General features: G+C 40.6%; 1 protein-coding gene across 5 annotated transcripts in view; it reads right to left on the bottom strand.

Moving 5' to 3' along the window:
- The window catches only part of CABCOCO1 (ciliary associated calcium binding coiled-coil 1), a 214,364-nt gene that overhangs the window by 43,349 nt on the left and 146,726 nt on the right, over nt 1-24,289 (bottom strand). For 4 of the 5 annotated variants that reach the window (XM_048311322.1, XM_048311323.1, XM_048311325.1 and 1 more), the window contains one exon: nt 934-1,064. In XM_048311322.1, coding sequence (XP_048167279.1) covers nt 934-1,064 — 131 coding nt within the window. Of the gene's footprint in view, nt 1-933; nt 1,065-8,076; nt 8,116-24,289 lie in introns of those variants that run through there. The other variant, XM_048311324.1, reaches the window with a different exon arrangement.

The following is a 24,289-nucleotide window of genomic DNA, read 5'->3' as shown; positions in this document are numbered from 1 at the left end:
ATTTTTGTATTATTATTTGATGGTAGTAAATTTTCTTTCCAGTTTTCTTAAAAAAGATCCCAGAAAGACCTTTCCTCCATAAGAATAGTGACAAATAGGAAAACAGAGTACATTTCAGGAGTATTTTAAGCTCAATTAAATGGTTACCTATTCAGATGAACAAAGTTGGATTTTATATATTCCCCCACCTCTTCCTTCCCAAACTAGACCAGTGGCCCAGCCCTTTGGCTTTCAACTCCCTAAGAACCTGCTAGCAGACACAAGCGCTCCTAAATAATTCGTGCACTTCTGGAAAGCCTCATCTTTCAAATATAAGTCTGGAGTCTCAGGTTAAAATCCTGGCCTCCTAAATTCAGCTGCTATTAAACACTAATAACAAGAGAGAGTGTTGGTACAGGAAAGACAAGATAGGCTGACATCAGAAGTCTTTGGCTGTCTCCTATTTCCCCAGTGCTCCACAATGGTGACCTACTAATGCCTTCTTGAGCTTTCCATCCCTTGCTGAACTTTAAAGACCTTTTTGATTTTTTGGTAACTCGTGTTACAGTACAGAATCTCAAAGGTTTTAGCAAAAAAAAGTTACCAAGTGCAACTTATTAAAAAAAGCTCAGTACTGACCTATTCTTATTTACATCTCAGTATTTTGTTTACAGTGTATTTAAAGCTATTGTAAATTCAGAAACCACAACAATATGAAACACAAGTGGAAAAAAAGAAGTCTAAGCAAAATCAAGATATACAGGAAACACAGTAACCAGACTGGATCTGAGATCAACAGTATTTCTTCCATCTTTTGTGATTATTAAATATCAATGATTTAACTGAACAATTAAACACTAATGACATAACCACCACAAAAGAAATCTAACAAATAGGCTGCCATTTTTATTTCATTATTATATGGGTTCCAGCATTGTTGTCATTGCTACTTACTTTTCAACTCCTTCCAGATTTTCTTCTGACAAGGCAGTAATTTGGGAAAGAGAAAAAAATGCCCTACTAATAATCTCCTTTCCACCTGCGTCATCCTGATCATGGTCTTCTTCCTGATCTCGGACTTCTTCCTGCATACATACATATAGGAATGTAATTTTAAAAATGTTTATTTTATTATGTCAGTAACTTATCTAAATAACATTTTTATATTGAGGAGGTATGCAAGGGATTAATTCAACAAATGCCAAAAATGTAAGACAGCTATAATTATATGGCAGTAACACAATACCTTAACACATTCTCACTAGAGAAAAGCTGGGCAGATACATGGAACATAGTATTTTTATCATAAATTCATGTGGGAACACTGTGACATATTATGTGCTGCACAAGACTAAATTAACTTGCAAGTAAAAACAACAGAGATTTAAAGGTGCAAAAGAATCCATGAATCTAAATTTGACCAACATGATACTGCATTGCACAATAATTAAATCTTAAAATTAAGTTTCTCCTAAACATATTATGAGAATACACACTTATTACTACGCTATTTGCTTTCCACCCTGTACTGGATTGCATTTTCAAATTTACTGTCTACACTGAATCTTTCTCTAACCAAGCAAAAGTCCAAGATGTTTGTTGCAGAAGAATGATACACACACAAGGATCTGACAGTACTGTTCCTGGGAAGGATGTACATGTTTTAGGGGATAAAAACCTGAACCCAAACTAACAATTCAATGGTCTTAGAAAAAATAGGAACATTTTATGGTATTTCACGTTGTGTGGTCATTGACAAAAAAGATATTTCAGTAAGAAATCTATGAAATGCAAAAAAAAGTAGAAAAAAATCCCCTAAAACTGTTTCAAAATAGAATATGTAGGTGACAAAGTGAGGCGTCAAAGCACATTATAAAATGTGAGATGAGGCAGCCCCTTCAGAGAGGTGAGGGCAGGGGCACAAAGGACAGTGGTCACGGGACAGAGTGCTCCAGTTGAAAGGGACCCACAGTGAGGCAGCATAAGAAAAAATAATTCACTATAAACATATTTAAGCATTAGAATACATAACTCGGAAAGGCAGAGGAATCTCCTCCTTGTAGGCTTTCAAGATCAAACTGGACAAAGCCCTGTTGGGCACTGGGTGCTGGCCTAGCTCTAATGAAGCAGCTGAACCTGTCCCAAAATGCCTTCCAGCCTCCTGCTGGGAGTCTGTCTGGCCTGACCACACAAACACCTGATCACAATTTGCTGGTAGCAGGTACACTTGTACATCTGCAGGACCTGGGGTTTAGAGAAGTGCAGCAAGGCAAAGCTTGCAGAATCCTGCTTCCAGCTCACACGGGGAGAGTGAAGCAGAATTCCTGACACACACTGATTTTTGAGCCTGACCAGCACTGCTCTGGGCTGACACCAACTCACTCCAGCGCTGGTGAAGGAGAGCCCCCAAATAAAGCTACACTACTCCCCCTGCTGCTGCTGAACTGCAAGATGTACTGAAATCTGGGACCAGCTGAAGAACCACAGTCAAGAGGGACGAAACAAGACTGAGAGCAACAAAAAACACTCACTCAGTGGACAGACTATTCTTCCCCTCTCTAATTAAGTACTAGAGTACTTTCACACTTCAATAAGAAAAATTACTGTTCCCAACTGTAAACAAGTCAGTCTCAGATACAATGTCTCATCAGAACAGGAATGGCATAAACGAAAGCTTCCTTCACATAGTTAAGAGCATGACGTTAGTTTGCTTTTATTAGCAATAATTTACACAGCATAAAAAAAAAATAATCCTACAGTCAGTAATGCTGCTATAATTGAAGCTGCAGGGAAAAAACAATACCTCTACATGCTAATATTATACAATTATTGAAAGACCTATTTTAATAAGTAGAAAAAATACAAACGCTTTCCTGAAGTGGTGTCAGAAATCTGTTGAACATGAGATTTTTTAGAAGCTGTGGAAGCTGAACTAAAAGAATAACTGATATTGATGTTTTGGAAACTGAATTAATGCTCCTCCCTCACTTTCTCTTAGGATGTTCAATACATAGGATACTTTAGTATTTATAGTGACCACCACTATATAAATTACGCATTACTGGTCAGTCAGTCAACATCTTACTGGGCATACTTGTTAGTAAGGCAAAATGCCAGTATTTTACAAGTTGCAGTTTAAACTGAAGAGATAGGCAGCTGCTGTAACTCAGTTCTGCAGATAAGGCTCCGTAATCTGCACATCAAACCACAACAGTCTACAGGGCAAAGTGAAGGCTTCCCAAGAACCATTTCATCACATTCCCAGCAGCAATATTCCCACCAATGCATTACTGTTTTTGTTAATGTTTGTGATAAGGATGGGGCTGGGGCACCACTGTCCACTTTAACAAGCACAGGTATCAGATAAGAAGAAATACTTATGTTACAAATGTTACAAATGACAGATGAGGAACTACAGGAGATAAAGCACGTGATTTAAAAATATTTTTTTTAAATTAGCAATGTTTCTGTAATTTAAAAAAGTCTTGAAGGTCCATAAATCATTTAAACAATCCTGTGTTTATGGACAGTTTCTGCTTGGGCCGAACCTACACAAACACACCTGACTAAAAGCTTACAATTATTTTGATTGATTACTTTTGTCTTTTGATTGCTGTCTTAAACCACTACTGAAAATACCGGGAGATTATTTTTACATGTGTTCACTGGTGTCAAAGAATTTACTGTTCATTTCAGTGTTAACTGCAGTGACTGACTGAGGTAACCCAAGGTGAGTTAATTCTAGTAATGCTATCTTCATGTGTCAGGAAAAAAACTCCTGAACCAATCCTACAAATACACATTCCCAGCAGTAGACTTAGCCTATTTAAATACAGGCTGCTACTAGAGAATTATTTGTTACTGTTTTATTTTCCTTGGAAGGATTTTTAGCTGTTCTGAATGCATAATATGTTTCTGGCTGTTCAATACATTACTCCAAGTACTGTGGGCATCCCTTATTAACAGCATCAAATCAAAATACCAAACAAACATTCTAAAACAAAAGAGTAAAATCTTTCTCAATCTCTCAGCCAATGTTCAAAAATTAAACAGGAAATAGCAGTAGCAGAGTGATATAGTTAAACAGCAAATTGCAAAACACCTTTGTGTTTACAGGGGTGGGGAAGAACTCTCAAAACCCCAAATCCATACTAGGTCATCCCTGGCTAGGAAAAATGCCCCACTACCTGCAGTTTTGGTGAGGGCCTTTCCAGAGTGGCCAAACCTTGAAACACAGCAATGGAAATGAGCACCAGCATTCCTGAAGAAAAATAAGATTGTCGTCTGGGAAGAGCCCTCTGCAGAGGTTGAAGATAGTATTTGCATTTGTTTGACAATATACCACCACACTTTGCCAAATCATGGCTTCCAAAAATATAGGCTTACCAAATTTCTTCAATTATAGCAAATACTTGAAGTGTAAGGAACTTAAGAGCCTGCTCTCCTCAGCCTACCAGGGAAATCAGACTGGACTCAACTTTCCAGTAGCTCATGTAAAGCAAGCTCAGCTACTCTGGCTGGGCTGACAGCAGTGCAGATGTACCCTAGAAGAGTGTTGTATATCAGTTACAACTTTAATCAAAATGGGAATGAAAAAAACCCAACCAAATTACACCAGCAACACAGGCTGTTATTTGTATTATTATACACATTTTGTTATCAAGCTGTCAGATGCTTCAGCAGCAGCAGAAAATCCTGAAGCTTTCTACATAAATAGTTAAGGCAGAAACAGAAACACATTCACTGTTCCTGTTTGTTTTTAAAAGGCCCCACTTGTCCACTCCCACAATGGGAAGTTAAGATCAATAGTTGCTATTTTTAGTCATGAACATTTCTTTTGTCATCAAACAAATGAGGAAATAAAAATAGCAGCACTAATTTCAACTACCTTCAAAAGGGAAATCTGCAGATGCATTAAATGCAAAAGACAAAACCTACAGGCAAAGAAAGCTTTCAAGGACCATTATAAACATGATAGTGTCCTTTTAATAACAAAATATGTTGCAAAAATTTCACACAGTCCAAACATTAAGATTTATGGTTGACCAAATGTATGATGACAATAAATTTTACTGATGTTTTCACAGCTGCAGACCACTTATAGGAAAAAATGTGGTTAAAAATAAAGCAGCAGCAAGACTTGCTAAGATCAGGATTCAGATTTTCTAATATACCTTCTGCCAAAAGTCATTACAAGTCAGAACAATTATAAAAATATTCAATTTGAATCAAAAGGAATTGTCTTAAAAGGTAAGAAATTATATTAAAAAATAGTGCCAGAATAGTGTTTCCTACACCTTACATATAGACCATGCCAAGCTATCTTCAGACGAAACTACAGACTATATAATGTAATTTATAAAAACACACAATTTCACAGGGTTCCCAATAAAAATAAATCATAAAGGACAGACAGAAATATCACAAAAGTAAGCTACTGCGTGTGGAACAAACTTCAATACATAAGGAACAGAAAACATGAGAAAAAAAAATTGTTCACTGAATTCCTCTAAAGATTCTTTTTATAAAGCCACGAAGTAAAAACTACAAAAATTTCAGTGGTACATTTCAAACAGATGTACAATATATTTTTGACAGCCTGTCGTTTCCCATAGAGCACACCCTGTATCCTTTTACTGTGATCTGACTGCATTACCCCAGTGTTACGCTGCTCCAACTGCCAAAATATTTACAGAGCACTAACAGAGTGCACTGTGAGAGATGCATATATTTTTCATAAAGCATTTAGAATACTTAATAACACATTTCGCATGGAAGAAGATTTATTTATTTAAGGAAACCTAAATGTTAAGCTTTTGTACTGACAAAGATGCAACCATGACACTGGCTGAAGGCACTTAATCCCTCCCACAACAGTCACAGCAACTTCTTGGCCAGCGGAGACAACAAAGCAGCTCAACCAGAAGAAAATTATCTTGTAGTAGCTACAGCTACATAGACAGGCTTGAGGGAAAAATTCGGAGTTGATGCAACACCTCATACGTTCTTGGGAGGAATAAATTTTGTTCTTGTATCTCTTGACATGCAGCATGAGACGAGTCGCCTGTCAGAAACCACACCTCTGTCAACCAAGTCAAAAAAAGAAAGAGGAAAAAAACAGGGAGGAGGCTGAAGACAAGCAAATAAAGCACATATTAATGCAAACACTGTGGGTTTGTAAAATCCTCCAGCACACTTCAGCTACCTAAAACAATGAAAGGTGAGAAATACAACTGTGATATTGCTGGAAGGAAAGCGTCAGCTTGCTCCCACTCCCTCAGTGGTCTTTGAAAGGCAACCAAAAGCCTTTCCCTCAACAATTCAAAATTAGGAGATTCCTACCACCACAAATAAGCCAACTGTGTTGGTTTGACCCAGGCTGGATGCCAGGAGCCGACCATGGCCTCTCTGTCAGCCCCCTCCTCAGCTGAACAGGGGATAAGAAATATAACAAAAGGCTTGTGGGGAGAGATGAGGACAGGAATTACTGTCATGACCAAAATAGTCTCAGCTTGGGCAGGAAAATAATTTATTACCAATGCAATCAGTGTAGAATAACGAGAAATAAAACCTACATCTCAAAGCACCTTTCCCCACCCCTCCTCTCTTCCCAGGCTCAACTTCACTCCCAATTTTCTCTACCTCCTTCCCCCAGGAGCACAGGGGAATGGGGCAGAGTGCTTGCAGTCAGTTCATCGCATGTTGTCTCTGACCCTGCTGCCTCCTCATGGGGAAGACTCCTCACACTCTAACCCTGCCCCAGCACAGGAACCCTTCCATGAGGGATAGTCTTCCATGAATAGCTCCAACATGGGTGTCTGCTCCACCGTGACCTCCATGGGCCCCAGGGGCACAGCTGCTTCACCAGGTGCTGCAGAGCAATCTGCTCTGGCACCTGGTGCATCTCCTGCCTCTCCTCCTCTGCTGGCCTTAGCATTTGCAGGACTGTCACTCTCCCATATTCTCACCCCCCTCTTCCATCTGCTGTTGCATGGTTTCCTCCTTCCCCTTCCTAAATCTGTTATCGCAGGGATCCTCCCTCTGTCACTGGTGAGGCCAGCCTTGGCTGGCTGTGGGTCTGTCCTGGAGCTGGCTGGCATTGGCTCTAGTGGACATGGGAAAAGCTTCCAGCAGCTTCTCACAGAAACCACTCCTGTAGCTCCCTACTACCAAAGCCTTACCACACAAACCCAATGCACCAAGAAATAACCATACACTTCTGAAGGAGAGCCCATAACCGAGTGAAGCCTGGCAAGGTAGTGGGAGGTCAGAAGTGGACGAGGTGCTCCGCAGCAGCTGCTCAGGGTGGGGTGGGGTGGGGTGAGGTGAGGTGAGGTGAGGTGAGGTGAGGTGAGGTGAGGTGAGGTGAGGTGAGGTGAGGTGAGGTGAGGTGAGGGACAGAGCCGGCTGGGCTGTGCCAGCCCAGGCCCCGCAGTGTCTGCTGGAGGAACTGCCTTGCCGGGACAGGCAGTGTCTCTCCATTGAGCTGCCTGGGGGACAACAGTGACACAGGCGTATTTATATATATATATATATATATATATATATATTTACACACACACACTGCATTTTTAACACCACGCCCTCTTCTACACAAAGTCACAGAATGGGTAGGGTTGGCAGGGACCTCTGGAGGTAATACAATCCAACCCCCTGCCGAGGCAGGGTCACCCAGAGCAGGTGACAAAGGAACACGTCCAGGTGGGTTTGGAATGTCTCCAGAGACGGAGACTCCACAGCCTCCTTGGGCACCCCGTTCCAATGCTCTGCCACCGTCAACATGAAGTTCTTCCTCATGTTGAGATGGAAATTCCTCTGTTTTGGTTTATGGCCTTTGCTCCTCGTCCTGTCACCGGGCACTACTGAAAAGAGTCTGACACCAACCTCCTGACCTCTGAGACATTTAAACACACTGATGAGATCCCCTCTCAATCTCCTCCAGACTAAACAGGCCCAGCTGCCGCAGTCTCTCGTCACAAACGAGATGCTCCAGACCCCTCACCATCCTTGTGGCCCTCGGCTGCAGCTCAGCACAGACAATTTAGCACAAAACACCCCAATCCCAGCGGGAGCGCGCCGCTCCCGTCCCGGCGGTACCTGCGCGCGCTCCGCCATGGCCGCCGGCCCCAGCACGGCTGGCCCCGCCCCTCACCGCGCCCCGCCCCGGCACGGGTGGCCCCGCCCCCGCTCCCCTCAGAGCCCGGTCCCGCCCCTCACGGCCGCGCTGGCACCGCGGCTCCGCCCAGCCGGCTCCTGCTCCTTTTTCTTTAATAAACTTGGAACAGTAATGAACTAAAACTACGTTGAAACATTTTCTCTGCCAGCTTTGTATTGCGTGTAGCAGCAGTAATTCAGAGTAATAGCAGTTACCTGCAAGATCAAATAAAATGCAAGCATTTGGTAGGTGAACAATAATGAGAACGAAGAGCGAGCTAACTTACTTTGCAAAGTTTATGGATGTGCTGAGGGAGCTGGTGTGACAAAACAGCTTCTTTGCACTGCCCCACATAAAGCAAGGGCCTCCCGGGATTTCTGCAGCTGTTTCGAGCTCTGCCACTGCTTTGGAGCAGTTTGCCACCTTCAGAAGGTTGTCATCATCAGTTTCTTAAAATGTGCAAACCACTAAGTACCTGTGTCCTAGCTGGGTCACGAGAGACAAGAACATGCCCATTATCCACTAAGATTGTGATTTATAGTGTGAGATTCACCACGTCTGTAGCTCCTGTTCCTGCTCAAACACCCTGACCCTCACTGACACATGTAGACCAATCGCGCTTCCAAAAGGAGTCAGAAATCTGTTTGAGGTTCAGAGAGCTGGATCCTGCAGTGTTTTGTAGAATTATTCATAGTATTTTAAAGAAATAGAGCCCACACTGTGAATTTTAAAGAAATAGAGCCCACACTGTGAATTCCTACAATTTGTGCTGTGCTTTGTGGCTGAGAGTCATACAGCTGTGTTACTGTCCCTTTTACTGTGTATATAAATCTAACCAAATAACATTATTCAGAGCTGCAAGCACTGCACGTAGTAAGGTGTTAAAACTGGGGAATTAAGTGTGATATTTGGATGCAATATAACATTGTGTACATTCATTATTATGTTATCTAGTTGGTAAGAGATAGATGCTAGACTTAACCCTGCATTCCTCTGGAACCGAAAATGCCCATTGATTTCCATGAACATTTTCAATGTAAAAGACTTGGTGGCTCAAAGCCTTTAGAAAGATCTAATTCTGTTTCTCCTGCTCAATATTAAAGGACTGAATTCTCTCTTACACAAAACCTGAACTGAGCAGGTGATTGAAGCTGAGCACTGATTGAAGCTCAAACCACACTTCCAGTAGTGAGCTCCTAAACTTCCTACTTTTCAATTTAGATTTTTAGAGAGTTGGTGTCAGAAGGCTTAGAAATAAAAAGATTCAATAGCCATGCCATCATCAAGCCATGCCATCTAACTTCGTGTGGATCCTTCATGTTTACAAAACCACATTTGTGTGTATGTGAATATTTAAGGTGGCTTTTTGATTTCCTTCAAATGCAAAACTTGTAAGTGCAACACAGAAATACTGAACTTAAAATGCTGACCTAGTCCTTTTCGACTACAGGTAACCATGGTAGATTTTCTATGATTCCTAATGGTCACAGAGTCCAGGTGAGAGGAGAACAGCAGAGCTCTTTCTCCACTAGAGTAGGTGTGTTAGATGCAATGGTTTCCTGAAAGTGTCTGTTCTGGCATATGTAATTTAAACAGGACATATTTGAAAATCTGGCTTTTACATGGTAAGTGCTCTTCTGTTTGTCTGAGAAGCAACCAGAGGTCAGGCTGGGAGATGTTTTGCCAAGGCTGGTAACACTCAGCGCACGAGGATCTTGGAAGGAACATTTAATCTTTATCTTCTCTCTTTGATTAAAAGCTCTTCAGCTCATGGTGCCTGGACCACCTCCAGCCTGTACAAGATAACCACCACACAGCTCACTAACACTCAGCCCTGGCAGGGACTGGGCAAAGAGGTGGTTGTTCCCCTCAATTTTCTTCAAGTTCTCAGATTTTCATTTTGCTAATTATGCACCGAAGCATCACAAATACAACAATTCCACACTGCTCCCTGCACAATGAACTACACAGTTGTCTTTGTAGAAATGCTTTCCTCTTCATCATGATACCGTATCTTTTGGGCAAGGAGCAGGTTCACCTGCATCACACAAGTCCATGTCAAAAGGGGAATAAAGGTCACAGCTGCAAGCAAAGCTTTGATGGTGCAGGCTACCTGCAATTGGAACACAACCAGAAGCTGCAAGTTCTCCAAAATATTCCACTGAGTCCTCCAAAGTTTTAATAACCAAGGTGATTCAGTGTGATTTGGTTACTCGTTGCAGAGATCCTGGCACTTCAGGAATAAATGAAATGTGTTAATTTAAGAAAAGGAATGAATTTTCAGAAGTTGCCTTCTACAAAGCAAAGGTTTTGTAAACTCCAGGCCCACAGAAACATCCTCCTACTGACAGAGATCCTATGAAAATGTTCAATCGCAAACACGTTTCCATTCACTTTTAGTTAAGCATCACCAAGCACAGTAATTAGACGCAGGCAATTTCAGGATGAAAAGCAGATGGAAATTCCTAGAGGAGCCTTGCTTGTTACATCAACATCAGATGGACATATAGCTCCCCTGGCTGCCAGCCCTCATGACAACAAATTCCTTATACTCATGCCCTGTGGGACAAGAATTGAGAAAAAAACACAGGCAAGTGGAGGACTTGCACACAGTATTTGGGGTTGACCCTCCTAGCAACAAATGGGTAATTTGTGAAAGCAACAGGACATTAGTGTTACATGGCTCTTACTAAAGAGCCCTGTGTTACTGTACATAAGGGCATTAACATAGTAATTAATCATCCCCTCCTGGCTCCTTTATAACATTCTTCGCAGATGCTCTATCCAGGGAACAGCATTCCCTCTAAGGTAATGTTTTTCTGTTTTACATATATAGGTATACACCTTCAGAAAAAAATTCTGGGCATGATTATGTACTAGGAAAAGAAAAGCATAAATCCCAGGTTGTCAAGGAAACTTGTTTTTAAAACAAAAAGATAATTCTGCCATTTCTTAGGCAGTATCCAATTAAAATGAGATACAGGTACAAGAGGATATAACTGCTTTGGTGTATCAGCAGCAGGACAGACAGAGTTCTGAGTTATTTAGGGAGAGATACTGCTTCTTTTTTACTCACTGTTTGTCAACACAATCTAGCTCAGTATCTCTCCCTGTCTGTTTAATTAATAGGTAGGTAAAATTTCCAAGTGATATGACAGTGATTTTGAAAGACTTGTAGTATTAGTACTCGGCCCAGCAATAAGAAAGTACAAGTTAAATGTAGCAAATCATAACTTTTCAATTATTCAAAACAATATGCATACAGAGAAATGAAAGTAGTAAAACATGTATTCTATCAATGATTCCATTATCCTCTCACCATAAAGAGAAGTGGCTCAATGGAGGATAAAAGCAAATTTTAGATTGATTCTCTTCTTGATCATAGCCAGAAGACTGCTATATCTATTGCCAAGAAATTGAATCAAGGTTCATAGAAATCCTAAAAATTAGATAGAAAAGACTTAAAAGAACATGTAGCCCATCTCCAGGGGACCTGTACTTTTTCTTGCCACCAAGAACTTCAAGCAGAAATAGGAATGTATTTAACCTGGTAGTTCAAGACAGCTCCTTACTATGTATTAAATTGTAGGAATAATGTAAATGTGCATATAACGTTGCAGTACACCATCAGTATGAACTAAGAAAGCTTAGGTTTTTCTCCCCTCTAAGTACCTTAGTAAAAACCCTAAACTATGAGACCTGATGCATAAGATAAAGCAATATGGATAATTTAGAGTGCAGCTGTTTCAAACTACCTACCGTCAAGGTCACCAATTGCTAAAACAAAACCCAAAATCTCTGTAGAACTCAAGGACTCCTCACAGTCATTATTCAAACCAGGACAATCCACTCAGAAGTCCCAAATTCAGGACAAGAGACAAAAAGAAGAGCACTGACCACTGAATGACTCTAAGCCCCCTAAGTCTTATACAGCCATGAGTGCACTGGTGACAACGGACAAATAATTTAACATAAGCAAAGTGTAGGGGTTTGGGTTTGTTGAGAGCATTGTTTCACTGACAGAGCGCTGCATTCTTCAGGAGGACACACTGCAGTACAGAATATGCCAATTAATGCCGTGAGAAAAATCACCAGAAAGAATAATTAAACAAGTTATAATAGCAAACAGAGATAAAATCTATCAAATACAGTATTACATATATTCATATTCTAGGTAAAATATGCTATATATTAAACATATACGTAAATATTGGTTCTCTGTAATATATATGTATATATTCTCTCTTCAGACTGCCACTTGAGCTCTGATTCCCATCTACTCTGTATCTTTTCTAAGGATATAATGTATACTGTTAATCTTGGCAAGTTTACATGAACTGGAGTATATTTTACTCCATGAAAAAGATGAGACATTAATCTTCCGGGCAAACTCTCTTGAAATTTCATTTTGATAGACAAAACTTGACTTTTCAGTTTGAACTACTGCTTCATTCTGTTGGCAGGCCAAAGAAGATAGAAAGACACAACTGTGTGAAGTATTACATCTTAGTAACAGAGCAAAGCCTACAAAAAAAAAAAAAATTCACTGCTTCCATTGTCCTTGCCCTTTTGCCCCCAAATGGGAACATCATTTCTTCCAGAGATTTCATATTCTACTCCTTTCATGCCTTTGTTGTGAAGCTCTATTGATTTTTTGCCGCCTTCTCCATATGATATTAACCAGCTTTTAGAATAATATATAACAATTTAGGGCAGCAAGTGAAAAAATACATCCAGCTGAAATTACAGGGGGATTTTCAATAGAGAGACTATAGGTACTCAAGACAAAAGTTGTCTTGTATACTAGAGCTGACTGTATTTGTTGTTCATTTGTGAATCGTTTGCTTGTTGGACTACACAGCTTCCAAGGTGTCTCAATATCTCTTTAGTTATTTAATAATGACTGGTAAGCCTAAATTACTGGGACATAACATAAGTGGTGTCTTGGAGCAGAATCCCAGCTATGGCAGCAACACCTGGACAGTCAGTCTGGCAAATGTATCTCCATTTTACAGAGTGAGATCTATCCAAGAGAGTGAAATTTGCCACTCTGCAGTCTAGCAATACATCCGAAGCATCCCTGCCACCAGAACCAAGTAATGAATTGGGTTAGATGTCACGTGTCTTCTCCTTGTGTACTTGGAATTACAGAGTACAAATCCCAGGGAGTGGATGAGCACACTCAGGAAGAACGTGTCCGTGTAGTCTCCTTAAATGCGTAAGCATAAAGGTTATTCTGTGATCACTAGGCAGTAGGGTTAAAATTACGATGAAGCTGTTTGTTATTGCCCTTCCCCTCTTCTTCCCTGACTCATTTGAGGTTATGGACTCATCTTGGCAAAGTACATTAAAATAAAAGGGTATATAACTCAGTAATCAGTCCTGGGAGCACTTTCCTTCCGGGATTCTGAATTTGAAATATCTGCTGTGCAAGCATATGTTTATAGAGAGCTGCAAGGAGGAGTTAATGTCCATATTCACTCCAAAAAGATTATGTAGTTGCATGTAAAAAATGAATCTGCAGAGCTCTAGAGAGCTTAAGTATATTACTTCTAGTAAAAATAAAACTCATTGAGCAGAGGACCCAAGGCCAGCACATATATTTGTGCTAAGAATATCACTTTAACTGCATACGAGCTCTGCATGTGATGTCATATGGAACATTCATGGGTTTCTCCCAGAACAGGGGTCAAATGCTTCCATAAGGTATTTATTAAAGTAATGTATTGATTTAGCTGAGGCAGAATTAGCCTGTTGTAGAGTGGAAGTCTGATTAGTCTAACCGATTCTCGAGTTCCTCAGTATCTTGGAACCCAAAATTCAAAGGAAGAGAAAGATGGGACACAGCTCACCTACACTCCTCTGTAACACTTGTGACTGTTGGGTGATGGAGAACAGGGGTGTACTTTGGTCCACAGGGAGCAGAGTTACCCACATACCTATCCTAGGAAATTTAGAAGGAGAGTGAAAAACCTCAGTGCACTCTTTGACAGTCTTCCTTGAACTGGAGCTTATGCTTTTCTCATTTACTTGAAATTTGAAAGAAGATGATAGAAGTTAATGGAGTTTCATTATGGTAAAGCAGTGTAAAAGGAATCATCCCCCTTGTTTTAACATCTGTGAACAAGATCTTCCTCTTCCTCGCAAACAAAACATATGAGATTCTGCTCAATTTTAATGCTGTTTGGCATCTGTGCCTATACTGCCAGGGACATTCAGAACCATTTACATTAACAGCAAATATTATTTTCACTCTAAAGAAGGAAACATATCCTTATTGATATTCAGCAAGTGGTGTGTTGTTGCAACCAAGATATAATTTACTCACTTGTCTGACTGGATTACATTACTCCATGCATTTTGTAGCTTCATCTGTGAAAAATCGAACTTTAGTTCTACTGCTGTCATTTCCCATAATTCTTTTAAAACAATCTGTGGCAAAAGGATAAAAAATAGCTCCAATAGAAACTGCTTTCTGGGGATGGCATTTGAAAGGACATTATTTAGAGTTAATGAATTAGACTAAGAAGTTTGTCATATTCTTTACATGAGCTGTGAGTCAGACTTTGTATACAAGTATTTCTACCGTTTGTGTACTTTGTAAAGGCCGGGACTCCCTTTGTTCCCTGGGAACCCTGCAGTGAAAGCATTTGTGTTCAGAAGCACACGGCTTTGTTAGGCTGCATGGGTCATGTTTCCAGTTGTTCTCCTCAACCTTTCAGTGTGCCCAGAACCAGCAATGCCGTCCCTCGCCAGGGCTCCCCCAACTCAGCGCTGCAGCCACCTGAGCAGGGCAGCAGCTCAGCAATCCACAGGCAAAGCCACAGGAGTTCAGCCAGCGCGAGGGTGGGAGGACTGAGCCATTACTTATCTATAAAACTAGCAATTAGAACTCGACTGCAGTAAAAATGGAAAATCCCCAAAATGGAGGGTCAGGGATGCTCTTTCAACTCTGATTTCTGCCTCTTTATTTCCTCTGATGTAAATTTTGAAACTCCCTTTGATGAAAAGAAGATCAAGCTCCAAAACCAGATGAAGCTTCAAAAGATGACTATAGGCTTTCCTACACAAAAGTGACTCAAAGTTTTATTTCCTGGGTTTATCAAACACAATGTAATTTTTCTTCTATCTCTTGCTTTTTACACTAGCACATGGATCACACATTCCTTCTTGGTAACTACCTTTTGCATGTTACCCAAGCCAGACATTACTCTTGATAAATGACTATTTAAATTTTCACTGCCTCTGCTGCGTTTCAAAGTACAAACTGTAACTGGATGTTTTATACACATACCAGAGAAATATTTTTCTCACAGCCACAGTGAAAATTTTTGTTGAAAATATAGAGAAATTGAATGCAATCCAAATAAAGCATTTTTTAAGTTGAACTCAACGATGTAAATTTTTGATGCCAAATGAGAATTAAAATCAGAGCCTGCAAGTAGGGGATTATAATGGAAACAATTTTTCCAGTGCTACCTACACCTTTTGCTGCTATGCATAAATCCTATTATCACTCATGTAATAATGATAGAGCAATCATAATTATTTCTGTATTAGACCAAGAAAATTTCCTGTATGACTTCATCTGATGGTAAAATATAAATCATTATACTAAATAGATACAATTTGTCTGCTTACAGAAAAAAATGGATTCAATCTTCTTTCTCTCCACCCTATATAATTAAAAAAAAAATCAGAAACCAATTTTTAGCCAAACATTCATCAGAGTATGTATTGTTAACAGGTGTTGTGTATTACATTTCCCATGCACACAGTGTTGGAATGTAAAACTGTAATACTGCTCCTAGGAACAAGTAGCATAATTAAAATTCTTTGTGAGTTTGATTTACTGGGTATTTTCTTCCTTTAAAATAACTGCATTGCAAACAAGAGCCAATTTCTTAGATTTGATCTATGGGTTGTACAGCTTATACTTCAGGTTCAAAATGGTGATTTAGACAATAACACATAACAGCTGAATAGTTATTTATAATAGCACAGCACCTGCGGCAGATTGTCAGCTGAAAAGGCAAATCTAAATGCTTTCAAATTCTCTTGTGTATTATAATGGCAGTAGTAGTGGCCACTATAGATACAATAGTTAGGCATGTAATGTAACTTTTGTTTCTGATTGCTTGCCATTTTCTCAGTTTTATTCCTTTAAGACTGAAAATGTTCATACTTAGTGTCAGTCTATATTTCAGAAGTTCAGACACAATTTAGCCTTCTGTTAATTTGGGGGGGGGGGGGGGTGTCAATGAAATTAAATATTAAATAGAACATCAAACTCCTTTCTTATAAGATTTTCCACATTTCCCAGACTGTTACACATGCATAATTAACACAACTTTGGCTTTTTTAAAAATCTTGATTAATGCTGCTGAGAACTCTGGAAAATTTTGATCTGAAATTTGAAAACTCTGAAGACATTTTTCTTACCTCAATATGTGCCAGGATTTTTCTATGAGCCTTTTAGCAGCAGCTTCCCTTTAAAATTCTGAACTGCAGTTTCCTTTTAAATTTGGTTCCCTCCTGGACTGAACCCCGCATTGATCATTTGTGTGATGATGTGCTAATTCTGCACTGATGTGAAACACATGTTAGGAAGAAATGTAACAGCTTGTTGCAGCAGATCCAGGCCCATACATGAACCATCAGTGCACTGATGTAACCTCCACCCACAACAGAAAGTCCATTTAGATGCACAGTCCACCAAGCAACGTTCAGGTTTCCACCAGAAAGAACAGCTGGGATGTGAATGTGCAAGGACCATTCCCAAAAGGCAAGCACTCTAAACCCATTAGAATTTTCCAGACAAGACAGAATTTGAACTCCTTTTGTCTATTAAGTATCTATAAAATTACCTATTTACCTCCTGAGGGTTGGGAGGCATGAGATGGGCCATGTGCTTTGAGATCTTTAGTTGGAAGGTGACAGGCAGTCTAAGTACAACAGTACATTTCTGCCAGAACAACCGAAGTCGTATTAGATAGTAACTATAAAAATGTAAGCAGAAGTAGCATCTATCTCCAGATGAAAGGAAAAATAGTTTCCAAGGAGCTAATTGCTTTAGAATACAAGCAATAGAAAAAGAAAAGAAGGAAATGACTGGTCTGTACTAGAGATCTGTAACAGAGGCTGGGAACAATCCACTTGCTCCGGGATTGATGGGATGATGCCATTGCCAATTAGCATGAGTTCTTTGTTTTATAACATCCATCTACTCCCTGTATGACCTGTTTTAGTGTACACCTCAAAATCATCTTTGGAGTACTTCCACTGGAGCCAAGGGAGTTACTCCGGGAGTTAGCTTGGCCAGTGAAGTAATTCGTATGCAATAGAAAGAGTTACAGAAACTTAGATGGAAAAGAGTAATGGAGAGAGATTCATGCATGCTATAAATCTTCTTGGCTTTGTGCTAATGTTATTTATCTACTTGAGATAGGGAGGACGTTCTATAATGTGTGCATACTGTGCAATATGGGACAGTGGCTTTGTAATATAAACTGTCCATTAGTAATGCAAAGTAACTTATTTTCATCTGCTAGATCATTACTGCAAATTTTTCTCCTGAGTTTTGACATTTTATGAATCTTCATGAAGTCCACATTTGTTCTCTTTATCTTTTACTTCCATTTGATTCACTCTATTTCAAATGTATGTAAACACACTGTAGGACCACCAAGCTTTTTGTAATTTCAGTAGGGCAATGCTTCCACTCCTAGGAAGAAGTTGATGCCCCACATCTCAGTCTGCTGGCCCAGCTGGGGGAGACTCAGACATTCTCCTGAGCATCCCTCACTTCACAGTGCCTGTACCACCATAAGACACAAAGGATTTAAATGGGTTGAAGCACAGTTTGAGAGAGCCAAGCAGAGCTGTGGCACCAGGAGGGTGCCAGGGAGCCAGGTGTCAGAGCTCCTCCAGCATCCCCTCCCCAGCAGTAACCAGTAGCCCTGCAGAGCTTTGGCAGCAACACGTGCTGAAGCAGCTCTGGCCTTTTGGAGGGCGGCTGCCTCGGGGCTGACTCACACCCCCTTCAGCCTCCCAGCCCAAAGCTGCTGCGTGAGCCCTCCTGGCATCGCTTCTGTCAATGTACCACTCGTGGATCGCTCACAGGACTGCGGCCCCGCGCCAGCTGATGACACCAGACAAGATGTGACCCCTTCCACCAGCTCACAGACCTGACCTCTCAAACAAGCTGCCACACGGCCGGTTTGGTACACCTGGGTTTATTTCTTTCGGTCACAGTATTTCCCATACTCTCTGTCTGCCAATAAAGAAGAGATGGAATGCAAGAAGCAGTAGCTGCTACCTACCCTGGAATAACTTTAGGTCTGGTGGGAACTGTTGGGATTGTTATTAACCCGTGCCTTCACTGCCTATGCAATGCAGATAGATGTACTTACTCATCAGGATTCCTCCAGTTGCTTCTCATCAGTAAACCTGTCTCACCTTGGTACAGCAGAACCCATGTTGTTGCACCCGACTCATTCCCTAGAAGAGCAGTTGTATGCTAAAGGAATAACATGGTATTCCAATGCCAGGATTATTTGCATACTCTATATTATCCTGACTTCTTTATAATAAAACATTGAAAGAAGAAATTGGGTTTTTGTAGGACACCTGTCCTATTCCACTTCCTGCTGCAGATCTGCAGCCACAGCCACTGACAACTCTTCCACACTACTGCGGTTTCTCTATAGTTTAATGTTGTTTTTATCTAGGTGCTACTGTAGCCTCTATCCCCAAACATTCACAGCAGGAGCAGGAGACATGAGCTTGCTGCTGCAGCTGGCTTTTCAGCTAACTTGGATGCATAAGGTCCAGTGATGTCTGTGCCTGGTATCTCATCATCATCCACAGATGCTATAGAGCAATTTCACTGACTATTCAAAGCTGGACCTACTAGCACATCACATTTGTATATTTTTGGAGTAAAGAAAGCTGGAGCAAAGTCAGTCGAATGCACATAGCTTAGTTATGGCAGAATAATCTTAAAAATGAAAATAAGAACTTTCATTTCCAGCTCTTCACTTCTCACTAATTTTTGTGGTTTTGGTTAAACCACTAACGGTTTTTAAAAATTATTTCAATATAAAACTAGGAACCAACATTTTCAATAGCATCAAGGCATTAATGTAACTTAGAACTCAGAATGTTTTTAAAAATCACTGAAGGTGTGTATCTGAGCCTTCCAAGCAAATTTAAATTTTCTTTCAGGATTCATCTCCACTTCCTTCAAACTCTTGATTACATTATGTAATAATTGCATACACTTTCTAGATATCTTCTAAGTTCACAAGGCTCTACTAAAAATTATTTCATTAATATTTATAAACTACAAGTAAAGCTGTAAAGCTTTTTTCCCCTACAATAAGAATTATACTTTTAGCATTGCATATATATATTTGTAGGAGGTATTTATTGGATTTAATAATCGCTGTGGGAAGCCAGCAAAAATTAAGATTTAGCTGACATCCCTTTATCCAGGAAATCCTGATTAGCAGAATCTTACATAAGAAATACAGAAAAGTAATGCAGTTTTACATTCTCTTTAGGAATAGGCTCTGGGGATCTGGATTTTCCTTCTTTGGACAAACACCTCCAGGGAATTTCAACCCAGGAATTAGAAACTTTTGCTTCTTCCTTTCATTCTTTTTCATGCCCATAAGCCATCCCTACTCTGAAGACTATTAAATAGCTGGCAAGGAAGTGTCCTTTATTGTTAAATAGCACTTACCTCTTTAAATAGTTCACCAACTAATAGTCACAGGTTAAGAAGATAAAAGCATTAAACACATTATCTGTATGCACTTCACCTGAAATGAATTCCCAGGCACTTCCTGCCATACATGAATACTGCAATTTGCAGGATAACCAAACCAGAGCTATTGGTAACTCAGCTGACATCCTTTGTTGCAGTTCCCAAGGGTTATGAAACCCTGTGTATGTATTCTACCCCTGTCTGTTACACACACTAAAATGAATCAGGGTTCCGTGTGTGCTCCAGTTCTGTTCACACTGGCTCCCAGACAGGCACAGCAGGGCTGCCTTGAGCTCAGTGATGCCATGATGATTTTTTTGCCTTTTCTTTTACACCCCTGTTATACCTTTTTTACAGCTTCTGTATTCTTAGTGCTTTTTGCCTACATTCTTGGAGTTGTTAGTTCAGCTAGGAGACTAAACATCTTAGAAGCTTCGTAGGTAGGGGTTAGTGTGCCCCAGACCCCAAGGTCCTCTCCAGAACACATTCTGTTAGCTGAGATAGAACCATCCAGGGGAAGGTTCCCGGGGCGGGGGGGGGAGGGGGAGGCACTCATTCAAGCCTCTCACTGGGGAATTTTTGATAGATAGGCTAATTAGTAAGACCTATAATGTTGTACCAGATCTTTTGGGGGTGGGCACTGTGGTGCGCATGGAGGTGCATTCAACCTGGACATGGTGCACCTAAGGATCCTTAAAATAAATACCAAGGTAAAATCCCTTTTTCCCTTCTAACCGTGTTTGACTCTTGATTTTAAGACCAGAAAAAGGCATCACCAGGATGCTGCCGTGCTCCCTATTGCAAACACATGGACATGGAGCAGGCACTTCTTCAATGCTTTCCTTTTATCAACACCACTCCTTTCTGGCAGGAACCAGTGATACACCATAGCAGAACAGCCAGCAGCCATGACCAGTTGCCAAGCTAACAAGAATGCAATTTTTGGCTTCAGGCTCCAGAAAATGTTAAACCTATCCCTTGCATCTTCCCCCTCACTCTGGTAGGCAGGAAATGCCTTTCCTCTGCCACATCTGTGAGGGAAGGTTTGATGAAAGATGGCCTTGTACTATCAAGTATTTACATTGAAGTGGCAGAATCGCATTGACCTGCTACCCCACACCATGTGATGGCAGACCCTGTGCCACAAATCCCCTCTCTCAGGCCATCAGTGGGAGCTTGACAAGCTGCCTGACAGCAAACCAGATATTCTGATAGCCTTATTCACTGGTCATAAATTAAAGCAATATTAGCTCATAGGTTGTACTTGACTGTTGGAGATAAATAGTTGTTAGCAATAATCCATCATATTTCAAACCATTTGGCAAAAGGCAGAGAAATTCTTAAGTGATGCAGTAATTATAAAGCTGAGTAATTTCTTTATATTTATTTTAACAGTATGGATTTGAAAGTGCCCTCTGGGAGCAAAACGATGTTAGTAGAGATAAAGCTGTAGGGAGCAATACATTCATGCTGACACGTGTAGCTGAACCACCAATTTTGCTTTATTAATTTAGTTGCTGGATTTGTTCCTGATATCTACAGCTGTATTATCCCCTCACAGAGGTGGATGAGTGGGCGGAATGAGGTTGATTACAATTGATTTAGTAACCAAAGAGTAATTTTTTCCATTGTTTGTTCAGCACACTACTAAACATATGGCTTAATTACGGTTGCCTTGTGTTCTTTTCAGTGTGGTATTGCTTATTTTGCTGAGACACTGATTTATGCAAAATATTAATTGAAATAGAAAACAGACTTACTATGTGAGCTGACATCCATAAAAACATTAGTTGCTTATGTTTTGCACTGAGCCTATTGGACTTCTCAGGGGAATCAGTGTTTACAGTTTAATTTGGAACAACATGGGCTCCCTCCCTCCAGAAACAGTGGTAGTGCATGTACCGCAGTCTGGAGCGTGGATAAAAAAATTTACTTTTCCCAGCAGCTGCAGAGGGAAATCCTCAGAGTTCTTGAGCCAAAGTCTCAAAAATGTGCTGAGGTAGCTATTCCATTTCAGTGTGATTGCAATAATTGTATGCAAATGTCTCATTAAAAGTAATTCAACTTTATATAGCTATAAATAAACTACTATGCTGTTGTAATGTGTTTCCAGGCCATTAAGTAGTATAATAAAGATGCATGGATTCTCTCAATAGATTAGATAATCAAAAAAACCACCCACCCCCAAAGTCAAGCAACTATACATTGAGAGATCTTGTTTTGTTTTCAGAGTCATCTTTATAATTAATCTATTTGGAATAAATAATTCACCAAATATAAATATAAAATAGTGTTCAGTCACAGAACTCATAACTCAATATATCCAGGAGGAATGTTTTTGTATTTCCTATTCAGGACTTTATTCAATGCGTTGAATTTTGCTGTCTCTTTCATAAACCAAATCTAATACACAATCAGCTTTATAACCAGATAGTCAGAATACAGAATTAAATAGTTTTGCAGAGGCACACATAAAATCCTCCCAAATATTTTTAAGAGAGTGTATGAGAATTTTGTAACCTTCACTACCCACTAACAGGATTCAGATATCCACTGTGAAATGATCCAAATATTTCCTGGGTAACAGCCTCTGCAGTTATAATATTAATTTCAAAAAAACCCCAAAAAACAACTAATACACATGTCTATACTGCTATATAGAGATAGTCTTAAGAAGCAAGACTAGCCAATGAGGGAAAGAAAAAGCGAGCCACAATATCAAAGTCAGCAGGAATGGCAAAGAGAAGAGTTTGGATACCATCACTGAGGCCACATCCAAGGACTAGCAAGAACAAAAACCAGAGCAAATCCAGTTTAAAGTTTGTCCTACGAGGAGGTGAAGATACCCAATCTCTCAGTGGGGGCCTGAGGCAGCTGGAACATCCCCACACGGTCAGCATTCACGGTGTTAACCACAGTTACTGCCTCGCACGGGCCCTCTGCCTGCACTAGGCTGCGCCCAGATGACTTTCTTTTGTTTGGTCCTTAAAACTAGGAGAGGAAACTCACACTGCCCAAGAAGAACAACAATATTAGATGTTGTGGGGCCATAAGGAGGCATTAAAATGGATGCATGGTATGTTCTTGCCTTAGTTTAACCCCCAAAGATTTTCAAGGCTTCAGAAACTGGAGAAAATACATCTGGGAGAAAAAAGGAGAGGGAGAGCAGGAGAAGAGTTGAAATTTAAGTGACTTTTTAACAATAAGTAACACAGGACAAGATAATATTTCAAGGCTTTGGGGGCATCAGGAGAAAAAAATGCTGGGAGGCATGGACAATATGCTTATCCTCCACGCTGAAGTTAGCTAGGACAGGAAATGGCCACCTTCAGTGCAAGGTGCTTTTAGACCTGTGGTTACTCATAAATGACAACCACGTGCATTCTGTCCGGTTGGTTTCTGCCCCCTCACTGCCAAGCTGTCAGAGAAACAAACCAGAGACAGTTGTTTCAAATCCCAAATGTTCTCAGTGGCAATGTCAGGATGTGCAATGTACCCGATCCCTGCACTGGTGTCTGCAGGGGCACACAGGGCAGGTTGTAAAGTGAGGCAGTATCTTGGGAGTAGCACAAGCAGCTGCCACAGCCCCAAACTCACCCTTTGTCACTCCTGCTCAGCTCCTACAGATTCCCAAGCTCTTCCCCAATAGCAGAACTACATTTTCTCCACACTCCTGAGGCATCCTGGGGGTCTGTATTGGAGCACATCAGTGCTCACCTTCTCTGAGAAGGGCTGACTGCAGCTGCAGTGTATTCACAGCTCAGGGCTCACTGCTGCTCCTGCCGTGGGAAGGAAAGGAAGGGCACAGAGCTGCAGAAGCATTAAGGGTAGTCAGCTCAGAGAAGATGCCAGGCACAGAGGCACAAGCCACCGGGTCTCCAAAAGAGGCATGTTCTCCCTGAGGAAGTTCTAAGCCAAGGAGCTAAACCTGAGCAATTCCCAGTTGGTGCAGCTCCTGATGAAGTTCATGGGCAAAGGGCAGCACTGATGAGCAGGATCTGGTGTAGTAAACCTTTGAATACTGTTCAAAAACGCTTCAGCTGCTAAAGACTTCCCCATGTTGATGCTCTTGTATCCTTCAAAGGCTTATAGCAGTCCATTAAACGTAGTCTTAGTATGATACACCCCTAAACCTTTCCTCCTCCTGGAACGAAATCACAGCATGAGGCAAGATGCAATTCAGTGATACAACATGCATGGTGACAATTTTCCAGAATGCTATTATAGGAGAAAAAATTCCAAACCCATCACAATCACTCTCACATAGTAGCTTGGAAACCTGAAGCAACAGAAGAAAAAAAACCAACAGAGAAAGAAAAAGATATAAACAACTCCAAAATTAACTGTTAATTCAAAAATTGCAATATAATCTGTATAAAATATTT

The sequence above is a fragment of the Corvus hawaiiensis genome, chromosome 8, assembly GCF_020740725.1.
Source record: "Corvus hawaiiensis isolate bCorHaw1 chromosome 8, bCorHaw1.pri.cur, whole genome shotgun sequence".
In the NCBI taxonomy this organism is placed as follows: Eukaryota; Metazoa; Chordata; class Aves; order Passeriformes; family Corvidae; genus Corvus; species Corvus hawaiiensis.
This window is presented reverse-complemented; position numbering and strand designations above follow the sequence as displayed.